The sequence below is a fragment of the Mus caroli genome, unplaced genomic scaffold (assembly GCF_978045245.1).
Source record: "Mus caroli unplaced genomic scaffold, Mus_caroli_1 scaffold_19, whole genome shotgun sequence".
Taxonomy (NCBI): Eukaryota; Metazoa; Chordata; class Mammalia; order Rodentia; family Muridae; genus Mus; species Mus caroli.
The window spans coordinates 56,582,593-56,595,580 of NW_028227274.1; the positions used below are offsets into that span (position 1 = coordinate 56,582,593).

General features: G+C 40.3%; 1 protein-coding gene across 1 annotated transcript in view; it reads left to right on the top strand.

Annotated features, from left to right (window-relative positions):
- The window catches only part of Slc27a6 (solute carrier family 27 member 6), a 59,593-nt gene that overhangs the window by 14,409 nt on the left and 32,196 nt on the right, over window positions 1-12,988 (top strand). The window contains exon 3 of the mRNA XM_021150779.3: window positions 10,689-10,847. Within this exon, the coding sequence (XP_021006438.1) occupies window positions 10,689-10,847 (159 nt within the window). The remainder of the gene's footprint in view (window positions 1-10,688; window positions 10,848-12,988) is intronic.

Genomic DNA, 12,988 nt, shown 5'->3' on the forward strand with positions numbered 1-12,988 from the left:
TTCTTCTTCTTCTTCTTCTTCTTCTTCTTCTCTCTCTCTCTCTCTCTCTCTCTCTCTCTCTCTCTCTCTCTCTCTCTCTCCTGTTGCATGTATGGATGTTTATGCCAGTGCATACAAATAGAGGCCAGAATAGGATTTCATGTGACCTCCATTGCTCTCCTGCTTATTGCCTTAAGGAGGGCTATCATTTCTAACTAGATTTACTAGCTAGCTAGCTCTTGGTTCCACCTGGTATGTGCATGTGAGTCTGCCCATGTTATAGGCACTACACAGACATGATGCACATAAAAGTAATTAAAAATAATAAAATTTTAGATCTAATGTGTTATATCTCAAGCTCAGGACAGATGGCTAACTGAGGAGCCTATTTGATGCATCAAAATAGACATGTCTGCCAGGTTCTCCCAACATCCCTCATTGCCTACTACAGAGCCATCCTTGAAGCGACTCCAGCAGGCCTGAACATGGCAAACATGATTTTGGCAGACCTTGCCCTTCCTCCATTTTCTCTGCCTTGCTAAATCTAATAGATTACATACCTAAAGCTAGCCACCAAGATCTATTCCATTATGTGACTGCTCCTCCTGATGCTAACTACCAAGATCCAGCTATCAAAGGATTGAAGTCCAACAATCAAAAGGCCCATTTGGCTACTTTAATTAACCTTCCCAATCAAAATTAAACACTTCATCCTGACACAGGGTTTCCCCTTTTATCTTTATAAACTGTCATTTGCCTATGGGCCACCCTGTCTCCTCCCTATCTAGAGGCAGTTGTTTGCCCCTCCCTGGGCAAATACTCTGTCTCCCTTCACCTCTGTTCATTTCCCCTTCTTCTTCTTCTTCTTCTTCTTCTTCTTCTTCTTCTTCTTCTTCTTCTTCTTCTTCTTCTTCTTCTTTTCTTCTTCTTCTTCTTTTCTTCTTCTTCTTCTTCTTCTTCTTCTTCTTCTTTTCTTCTTCTTTTCTTCTTCTTCTTCTTTTCTTCTTCTTCTTTTCTTCTTCTTCTTCTTCTTCTTCTTCTTTTCTTCTTCTTCTTCTTTTCTTCTTCTTCTTCTTCTTCTTCTTCTTCTTCTTCTTCTTCTTCTTCTTTTCTTCTTCTTTTCTTCTTCTTCTTCTTTTCTTCTTCTTCTTTTCTTCTTCTTCTTCTTTTCTTCTTCTTCTTCTTCTTCTTCTTCTTCTTCTTCTTCTTCTTCTTCTTCTTCTTCTCTTCTTCTTCTTCTTCTTCTTCTTCTTCTTCTTCTTCTTCTTCTTCTTCATCTCCTGTCTTTGGCTCTTATTTCTTGCCCTCTGTTCCTCTGGGGCAAATAAATCTCCTTTGTGCTGACAACTTGGTTTGGGAGAGTCTTGTGCTGGGTTCTTTCAATCCTCACTGGCATAGCCTGCCCCTTACCCTGAACTCTCCAACCCAAGGACTGAGTTGGGCTCTTCCCCAAGCTTTTCTTCCCTGTATGACCCAGACACTTTGGCTATGCCAGTCTCTAGTTCTCAGCTTCTCTCTTGCCTCTCTCTTCTCATCTTATTTGCCCCCTCCTCCATCCAGTCTGGGATCTTCTAAATGCCCCGGGCTATGCTTTCCATGGTATGTACACTAGACCTTCTCCCCAAGCCATACCTAGGGGTATCATGTCCTCCTTTTTATGTTTCCATTCCTGATATGGTGTATGCTTTTGATGCTAGGACTTGGGAAATGGAGACAGGCAATACTGTGTTAGCTCAAGGCTAGCCTAGTCTACATATGAGTTCTAGGCCAAACAGGGAAACATAACAAAATGCTGTCTTGATAACAACATCTTTTTCAACCATATGTAAAAAATTAACATCTGACAAAACGTGTTCAAGAAGACCTAAAGTTCTCTTGTCCAGGCACTTTCAAATGCAGATAGAGACGTTAATTACTTTGACTTTAAAAGGCCAGTTGTTTCCATTTTGGCAAACCTCCATTTTCATTGGCCTTAATCTCATCTGAGATTTCCTTAGTGTGTAAGATCAAAGGACACTGAAAAATTTGAAGACTTTGATCCAGCCCCAGAACTCTGACAATTTAATCTTGAAGGCCCTCTCATATTGTCTGGAAGCCAAGATGGTTAACTCCAAGAGACTGTCCACTGGAGGGAGGTTTGCTTGTGTGTGGCAGGTGAAAACATGGTGAAGGATGAAAGCAAAAAATAAGAAAGAGAAGGAATGGGTTACACAGGTCTCAGAGAGGTGAGAGGTGCCTGCAGGTCAAGGGGCAGCAAGGAAATCTAGCTCAAGTGCTGTGTGGGAGAGGGGACAATGGGACTCTGTCCCTTAGATTATAAAGATGAAGTATGGTCAGTTCGAGGCCAGCCTGGTCTACAAAGTGAGTTCCAGGACAGCCAGAGCTATACAGAGAAACCTTGTCTCTGGGGAAAAAAAAAGAAAGGAAAAAGAAAATACTCATAAAGAAGGAAATTTACATGTCTCTGGTGTTGATCATTAGGTTTCTCCTGGTCAAAACCTACCGGGTGAGGGTTTGGCTCAGTGACATGGGGACATGTTAGTTACTGTAGCACACTGTCTCATGGTGAAAGTTCTCCAACACTGACAGGGACAACTCGTTCCCAACAAAATGGATCCTGAGATAGCAATTATATTGAACTAACTTGCGATACCACCTCTTCCTCAACAAGGACACACAGCTGTAAATACTCCCATGTAGTCTATCAAAGTGACTTTTGGACATCCCTGTCCCAGACTTCCTTCCTTCCTTCCTTCCTTCTTCAGTCCTCTCCAGCTGCTGTGTTCTCGCCTTGAGTTTGTCCTTTACCTTCATCTTTGGAATTCCTTCCACATTTTCTTTACTTGGTACCCTATTCACCAGAGCATCAGCTATTCTACTCTTCCATCTCTCCCTGCCTAGTTCTCTGAGCAGCATCCTGATAAGGGATACATGGAGGGAATTATTATTTTTTTTTTTTACAAATTCTTATATATCCCAAAACATCTTTTATTTTATCCTTGTCAGTGGAAGACTGTAGAACGATAAGTTGGAAATTATTTTTACTCAGGAATTTGATTTTGGATTTCCTGTGTGATGGAACTAGGCGGCGGGTTCCAACAAAATCACACCGTGCAGCAGGTCTCACGCGGGAGGTACATACAGGGGCTGCTTCTGATGAGAAGGAAGGGAAGAAGAGAAAGGCAAGGGAAAATTTAGCCATCTATCAGGCCATGGCACATGCACAAGAGGACATGCAGCAGGGGCAACAATGTGTCACTTCTGGGCAGCTAGTGATGATGTATCTTGCTGTTACTGGGACCCCGGGAGCTGGCTGTGAAGATGCCTGATTGCCAACATTGTCCTGGAGTCTCTTCCGGGCTGTCCCTGGAAGTGCCTGATGGCTAACACTGTGGTACATGCTGATAGGTCTTTTATCCAGGAGTTGATAGTATCCTGAAGATATTATATAGGACTAATCTTTTTTTTTTTTTTTTTGGTTTTTCGAGACAGGGTTTCTCTTTATAGCTCTGGCTGTCCTGGAGCTCACTTTGTAGACCAGGCTGGCCTCGAACTCAGAAATCCGCCTGCCTCTGCCTCCCGAGTGCTGGGATTAAAGGCGTGCGCCACCACGCCCGGCCACAGGACTAATCTTGTTTAGTCATTTTTTGGGAAGCTAGTAACTATTTTCAATCTAGAAATTAATGTCTTACAGCTCTATGTATTTTTAAAATTAAAAAACAAACCATACCTTTCTTCTCTTTGTTTTTGTTTCTCCTGCCCTCCCCGTCTCTGGTCACTCCAGTGCTTTGTTCATTCCACCATCTTTGAAGCCTTTCCATTTCTACAGGTTAAGCCTCTTGGACTAAGTCACAAATTTCCTATTTTTTTTTCTATTTTCCTTCTCTTCACTTTTTATTTACTTTTTGAGATATTTATTTCCCCATCCTGTGTTCTTTGAATATTCTTCTGTCAGAAACCCATTATTGTACTCTTGATAATTAATTTATTGTGCCATGTCTTTCAAGTGTCTTTATCTTGTCTGGTTTGCCCACTTTTTTATGTTTTAGTTTATATTGCTTTGTTTTACACTGCTAAATTTCCTTAAATATTGGGTTTCTTTTGACTGCCAGTTCATACTTAAAAGCGAACATAATGAAACCCAAAACAAATGAACTCAGCAGTATAAGCCCAGTATGGTGAGATTTTGTTACTAATTGGTTTCCATGCCTAGGCTTTGCTCTGTGTGTGTGTGCGTGTACGTGTACGTGTGCGTGTGCGTGTGCGTGTGCGTGTGCGTGTGTGTAGGGTGCCCCTAGCTACTTGTCTTCATTTGTGAGCTATTCAGAGCCTCAGAAAAGAATCTACACCACCACCACCACCAACAGCAAGTGTTAAAGGGGAAGTGAGAAGTTAGTAATGTCTATACGTTTCTTCTTATCTCCCTGTTTTAGCCTCTATTTTTCTTGACATTTCCAGAACTGTTTGTTTGTTTGTTTGTTTGTTATTTCCAGAGGGGAAAAATCTTAGCTGTCTACAGGGTTGTTGGGAAAGCCCATGACTAGAATTGTTTCACAAACAGAAATTCCCACATAGTAGCCTATTATGCTTACATCTTTATTGTCTACTCTTTGAGGGGGCTAACTTCATTTTTCATGATCCTTTCTCGGATTCTGTGGAAACAACTTTCTTTTGGCTTTGCCTTATGTTTGGCTTTGTTGGGTGGGCTCTATGTTTGACCACACTCTCATCTCTTTAATGGAACTCTGGGGCTGCTATCTTCTCTCTGCCTCCTTTCTGCTTAGGGTCCCCATATGTGGTCAGTCTCATCCTGCCATTATGAGTTAGACTTGAAGAGGTGGGATCAGGATTCCCTAATAAGGTCATCTCAGCATGAATAGGGCAGCTATATATTCAAAAATTCTGTAAATCTTGGGAGGAAACCAAGCCTTAGCTTATTTTCTCTGTCTGGAGACAGTTGTCATTACCATAGAAAGAGTTCCCTTTTTACACTGTCCTTTCTCCTTATAGATCCCTCCTTCATGCATCCAATATAATAAATAAATGTTCACAATTATCCTCCCCAAACTACACTTGCCTTGCAGTTATCTTTCTCTTGACATGTCCTAGCTCTTATCTGTCCCCTAGCTCTCAAGCCACATGACATATCCAAACTCCCCACTTCCTTCTTGGACCCTAACCCAATGATCTTTTCAACTCAAATTACATTTAAAGAGTTCCAATGTGAGGAATGAACAAAGTTTAAAGGTGTCAAGAATTGATAGCCCACATAAGATAGCTTTTCTCAAGAAAAAGTTCACCAGGAAAGATGCAATCCAGGGCTTTGTGACTGCATTGGTTTTAAAAATACCACTAATTTATTTTCCAAAGTTCCTAAGCTCCTTGACATCTTAAGCTCTTTGGCTTTTTGTTCTCTCTCTCTCTCTCTCTCTCTCTCTCTCTCTCTCTCTCTCTCTCTCTCTCTTCCCTCTGTGTAGCACTGGCTGTCCTAGAACTCACTCTGTAGAGCAGGTTGGCCTCAAGTTCAGAGGTTCTCCTGCCTCTGCCTCCTGAGTGCTGTGGTAGAAGGCATATGCCACCAAGCCTAGTGTGTGAACATTTTCCCTGAGAGCCTTAATTTTGGTTTGGTTTATTCTTCTACTCGTCTGCTTCATTTAAACCTAAGCCACATCGACTTTTGATCATTTTCTGAGAAGTTCCTATCCCTTGCTTTCTTTATCAAAAATTTTGCCATGTACCCTCCATTCTTTGGGTTAAGTTCATGCGTTTATTACACATGGAAAAATAACTAAACTAGTAAGCCAAGAAATTTGCTAAAGTGGCTTGAAAGGTGGCAGGAACAGTAGATGTAGTGTTGCTACCTTTGGACCGGACTCTCCCTGAAGATCATGTAATTTAATTTCTGGTTTGCCCTGAGCTGCAGGACATCGCAGGGAATGGAGGATGTGGTAACGGATGCATAGAGCTTCTCTGTAGCAGAAAAAGCATGGATATTTGCTCTCCTGGATGAGGAATGGAAAGCTGTTCTTTACAGCCGTGGCTAGGGCTAGACTCGCTTCACATATTTACCTGTAGTTTTAAGGAGGAAATTTGGAGAGATTTTCAGTACAGGGTGTAAAAGACCAAGCTAATGGAAGCAGCTACAAAGATAGCTTTTGAGAAAGAACATGATTTTAAGTTAGTGGCAAATATTATCCCAACCTCATGTGTAAGGTCAAGTCTGATCCCATTAATGAAGCAGAGCATGAAGTCTGTCAGGCATTTCAGAGCTGGTACACTTGACAAGGCAGACTTGAGAGTTTCTGGAGGGCATTTGAAAACTCCATGGACTGACTGAGACTGTCCTTTGATGCCGCCTGTGGTGTCTCGGGCTTTGCTTCTTGCCTGCCTCCAGGAAAAACCCCTGCTTGGCCTCATCCCCTTAACATGTTATGAAGCCAACGAGTTTATTAATAAAAGAGCTTGTTAGTTTCTGTGGCTCCAGGGATTGGATTCGGGACTGTATGCTCATGAATGCTAATGGAGGGAGCTCTTTACCACTAAGCCGCATTTCAAGCCACAATGAGGTAGAGATGGGGTAGATTCAAAACGGAAGCCTGTGCAAGAAATCATTTGAAGAACTAAGACACTTTAAATGCCAACAAGAGGAGGATACAATCAAACACAGTGAATTACTTAAAGTGATGATATTTATCAACAGAAAGACAAATTGTGTTCCCTGAAACATATAGAGACATATAGACAACCTATAGAGACATATAGGTTGAAACACATAAAAGTGCTAATGTTCAAACATCATACAGAGTCATATGTGTTAACCTTTCAGATGTTTTTGATCGATGAATTTCTTACACTCGCATATTCAAACACAGTAACAACAAATTTGAAAACAATAAAGAAAATATCAGTCTGTAGATGCATTTAGATATTACTTACAAATATACATTTTCATGAGAAACACTCTATGTGGAAGAAGGCTAGGCAGAGAAGAAAACTCTTCTTGGCTCATGAAATGTATGAAGAGTCCTAACATATTTCACGATCCCTGAATTTTTAAAGGACCATTTGACAAGACATGTTTAAACATGACGAAATGAATGGACCACAGTGAGAGTCCTGCTTGGAGGAATTGTTCTCTGGAAAACTTCTGCTTTCCAACATTTGGATTTTATTATGATCCCTTCCTTTGAGGGCACATGTTTTCCAATGTTAGCATTTCTTTTATTATTTTAATATATTCTTCAAATTTCTAGAATTTTCTATATAATGTGCTATTCTAGATTCTAGAATAATTTGGTGTATTTTTGTCTCAATCTTCTGTGTAGTTGGTATCAGGATATATATATATATATATATATATATATATATATGACATAAGGGATGCAGGGATGGTTCAATATACGGAAATCCATCAACGTAATCCAGTATATAAACAAACTCAAAGACAAAAACCACATGGTCATCTCGTTAGATGCGGAAAAAGCATTTGACAAGATCCAACAACCATTCATGATAAAAGTCTTGGAAAGATCAGGAATTCAAGGCCCATACCTAAACATGATAAAAGCAATCTACAGCAAACCAGTAGCCAACATCAAAGTAAATGGTGAGAAGCTTGAAGCAATCCCTCTAAAATCAGGGACTAGACAAGGCTGTCCACTTTCTCCATACCTATTCAACATTGTACTTGAAGTCCTAGCCAGAGCAATTCGACAACAAAAGGAGATCAAAGGGATACAAATTGGAAAAGATGAAGTCAAAATATCACTTTTTGCAGATGATATGATAGTATATATAAGTGACCCTAAAAATTCCACCAGAGAACTCCTAAGCCTGATAAACAGCTTCGGTGAAGTAGCTGGATATAAAATTAACTCAAACAAATCAATGGCCTTTCTCTACACAAAGAATAAACAGGCTGAGAAAGAAATTAGGGAAACAACACCCTTCTCAATAGTCACAAATAATATAAAATATCTTGGCGTGACTCTAACTAAGGAAGTGAAAGATCTGTATGATAAAAACTTCAAGTCTCTGAAGAAAGAAATTATAGAAGATCTCAGAAGATGGAAAGATCTCCCATGCTCATGGATTGGCAGGATCAACATTGTAAAAATGGCTATCTTGCCAAAAGCAATCTACAGATTCAATGCAATCCCCATCAAAATTCCAAATCAATTCTTCAACGAATTAGAAAGTGCAATCTGCAAATTCATCTGGAATAACAAAAAACCTAGGATAGCAAAAACTCTTCTCAAGGATAAAAGAACCTCTGGTGGAATCACCATGCCGGACCTAAAGCTCTACTACAGAGCAATTGTGATAAAAACTGCATGGTACTGGTATAGTGACAGACAAATAGACCAATGGAATAGAATTGAAGACCCAGAAATGAACCCACACACCTATGGTCACTTGATCTTCGACAAGGGAGCTAAAAACATCCAGTGGAAGAAAGACAGCATTTTCAACAAATGGTGCTGGCACAACTGGTTGTTAACATGTAAAAGAATGCGAATCGATCCATTCCTATCTCCTTGTACTAAGGTCAAGTCTAAGTGGATCAAGGAACTTCACATAAAACCAGAGACACTGAAACTTATAGAGGAGAAAGTGGGGAAAAGCCTTGAAGATATGGGCACAGGGGAAAAATTCCTGAATAGAACAGTAATGGCTTGTGCTGTAAGATCGAGAATTGACAAGTGGGACCTCATGAAACTACAAAGCTTCTGCAAGGCTAAAGACACCATCAATAAGACAAAAAAACCACCAACAGATTGGGAAAGGATCTTCACCTATCCTAAATCAGATAAGGGACTAATATCCAATATATATAAAGAACTCAAGAAGGTGGACTCCAGAAAGTCAAATAACCCCATTAAAAAATGGGGCTCAGAACTGAACAAAGAATTCTCACCTGAGGAATACCGAATGGCAGAGAAACACCTGAAAAAATGTTCAACATCCTTAATCATCAGGGAAATGCAAATCAAAACAACCCTGAGATTCCACCTCACACCAGTCAGAATGGCTAAGATCAAAAATTCAGGTGACAGCAGTTGCTGGCGAGGATGTGGAGAAAGAGGAACACTCCTCCATTGTTGGTGGGATTGCAAGCTTGTACAACCACTCTGGAAATCAGTCTGGCGGTTCCTCAGAAAATTGGACATAGTACTACCGGAGGATCCAGCAATACCTCTCCTGGGCATATATCCAGAAGATGTCCCAACCGGTAAAAAGGACACATGTTCCACTATGTTCATAGCAGCCCTATTTATAATAGCCAGACTGGAAAGAACCCAGATGTCCCTCAACAGAGGAATGAATACAGAAATTATGGTACATTTACACAATGGAGTACTACTCAGCTATTAAAAAGAATGAATTTATGAAATTCCTAGCCAAATGGATGGACCTGGAGGGCATCATCTTGAGTGAAGTAACACAATCACAAAAGAACTCACACAATATGTATTCACTGATAAGTGGATATTAGCCCAAAACTTAGGATACCCAAGATTTAAGATACAATTTGCTAAAAGCATGAAACTCAAGAAGAATGAAGACCAAAGTGTGGACACTGTGCACCTTCTTAGAATTGGGAACAAAACACCCAGGGAAGGAGTTACAGAGACAAAGTTCGTAGCGGTGATGAAAGGATGGACCATTTAGAGACTGCCGTATCCAGGGATCCATCCCATAATCAACTTCTAAACGCTGACACCATTGCATACACTAGCAAGATTTTGCTGAAAGGACCCAAATATAACTGTCTCTTGTGAGACGATGCTGGGGCCTAGCAAACACAGGAGTGGATGTTCACAGTCAGCTATTGGATGTATCACAGGGCTCCCAATGGAGAAGCTAGAGAAAGTACCCAAGGAGCTAAAGGGATCTGCAACCCTATTGTTGGAACAACATGATGTACTAACCAGAACCCCGGAGCTCTTGTCTCTAGCTGCATATGTATCGAAAGATGGCCTAGTCAGCCATCAATGGAAAGAGAGGCCCATTGGACTCGCAAACTTTATATGCCCCAATATAGGGGAATGCCAGGGCCAAAAGAATGGGAATGGGTGGGTAGGGAAGTGGGGGGCGCTATGGGGGACTTTTGGGATAGCAGTGGAAACGTAATTGAGGAAAATATGTAATAAAAATATTAAAAAAATAAATAAATAAATAAAAGTTTAAAAAAAAAATAACAACACCACTTAAAAGAATGAGAAATAGTTTATTCTGAACACAATATGAGAGACCATGAAACTACATAACAGATTCAAGCTACTCTGGAAGCCATATTCTGCCATTGAAGCTATAGAACAAAGGAACTTATAAGTCAATTCATTTAGAAAATACAGTGGTGACATTAGACAGAACTACAGCAAAGTGGAGAAATTTTTTCAGTATGCTTCAAAATATTATTTTAAAGCATTCTTAGCTGTAGGTTGATGAAGACTAGAAGCCTGCTAAGCTTAACAATATGTCCCGAAAGGTTTACCCAATGATCATGAGAAAATTAGCTCCTATATGAAGGCACACATAGCCATTTTCTAAAGCTAACCAAGATATTTTTTTCTTCTCCACCTCCATTCCATCTTTCCATAATAATGATAATTTAGTTTGCTGAGGTCAATTTGTGTACATTTTAACCTGGATAGCCGTACCTCAGAGAATGTGTGTGGGCTAATGATTCTTTCCTTCTCTCCCAGGTCTACCCAAAGCAGCTGTGATTAGCCAGTTGCAAGTGTTGAAGGGATCTGTTGGGCTATGGGCGTTTGGCTGCACAGCTGATGACATCATTTATATAACCCTCCCTCTGTACCACAGCTCAGGGTCTCTCCTTGGAATTGGTGGATGTGTTGAGTTGGGTAAGAACTTTTTTCGATACATCATCATGTTCAATCAGAGATTATGTTCATTATAACTTGAAAGTATTCATAGACTTTGAAGGGACTGTATGCATATTGTACAATTACAATGTACTATGTGTGGAAAGGACACATTTTCATAACAGCATATTCTTAAACTATAAAGAACAATATCCTGGGCATTTGCCCTTGTGGTATAGACTCCCTTTCCTTGTGGTTACTCATTCTCCTGTAGACTGATCCCCTGACAGCCAGTCACAGTGAGGACATATGTCCGCTGCATAATAGCTTAGAGCAATCCCTGAGACCACAACAATTACCTCAGCAGCATTCTGCTGAGAAAAACAAGTCAAAGCTCAGACAAGAGTCTACATATGAACAGTGAGAAAACAGACTGCGTCTCTACCAGGCAAGAACAAGGTTCTATTACATAGATGAGTTGTAAGGCCAGTTTCTTTTCTCCCCACAGTGTGTCCCAAACACCCAGGAAGCCTTATGAGAGAGTTGATGATCCAATAGATTCCATTTGCAGACATTCAAGATGATGTTTCATCTGCCATCTCTCAAAGAATATAGTTCACTAATGACTGCTCGTGTGTGCCTGATCTGTGATTGCAAGTCAGTCAGACTGTGATCAACATTCACATGAAATAAGTATCAGTTGTTCAAAGTATATGTAAGAATATGTAATCCCAGCACTTGGGAGGCAGAGGCAGGCAGATTTCTGAGGTCGAGGCCAGCCTGGTCTACAAAGTGAGTTCCAGGACAGCCAGGGCTACACAGAGAAGCCCTGCCTTGGAAAGAAAAAAACAAACAAACAAGCAAACAAAAAAAGAGTATGTATAAAGACATAAATTGCTGTCAAAATTGGGTTGTTAGAAGTAAGTGTAGGACCATAGTTACTTCTCCACATACACAGCAAGATGATTATTCTCATGTATATATATATATATATATATATATATATATATATATATATATATATATATAGAGAGAGAGAGAGAGAGAGAGAGAGAGAGAGAGAGAGAGAGAGAGAATGAGATATTTGACCCAGGTCTGTTCGTGAAGTCTAGTGCCAGAACTGTGTGGAAAAACCCACTGCTAGCCCTAGGAACCCCACTGCCATACCGTACATGTTATGGACTGAGCTATAGAAATTCCAAAGCTGGTTTACTAACTGCCCCTCGCATCTCTTCTTGAACAATCAGGGACAGATCTAGGAGCAAGACTCTATCCACTGTGAAGCAGGGCATGAAAACAAGTGTGGATACCTATTTTAGAACTTGGAAGCAGTAAAGCAAGGGATAGTCACAAGACCAAGTAATGCTACTCATGGATACATGTCCAAGGGAACTGAAAACATGCAGTCACACTTGGCCGTGGGTGTGCCTATTATTGTTGATGGCCAAGAGAAGAAGCAAGCCCCAAAACACACTACTGATGTATATTAACAAACAGAATATTACATATCCATGGCTATATTCAACCATAAAGAAGATGAAGTGTTGATATATGCTACAAGATAAACAGACACAAACCACATTTTATAGCAAATGAAAAGACCAGACACAATATGTCAGATTAGTCCAGAGCAGGAAAGTTTAGAGGCAGATTTTCATAAGTGATCACCAACAGTAAGGGGAGTTGGAAATTGGAATGACTGCTAAGGTGATGACGGTCCTTTTGGAGAAATAAAAACAAATGTCCTAGAATTAGATGATGGTGGTGATGGCACCTTTGTGACTAAATTATAAAGCTTTGGATTACATACTTTAAATTGTAAATTATATCCCAATTAAAAATGGATGCCACGTTAAAAATGTTATTAGAACTAGGTTCTATACCCATTATTGATGGGATTTTAGAACAGCTTATTAAATCTTTTTTTTTTTTTTTTTTTTTTTTTGGTTTTTCGAGACAGGGTTTCTCTGTATAGCCCTGGCTGTCCTGGAACTCACTTTGTAGACCAGGCTGGCCTCGAACTCAGAAATCCGCCTGCCTCTGCCTCCGGAGTGCTGGGATTAAAGGCGTGCGCCACCACGCCCGGCTCTAGCTTATTAAATCTTGTCTTCAGGGTATGATAAAGCTGCTTTAAAGTCTTCACAATGAACTGCATGTTTTTGTGCAAAGATAAAGTGAGG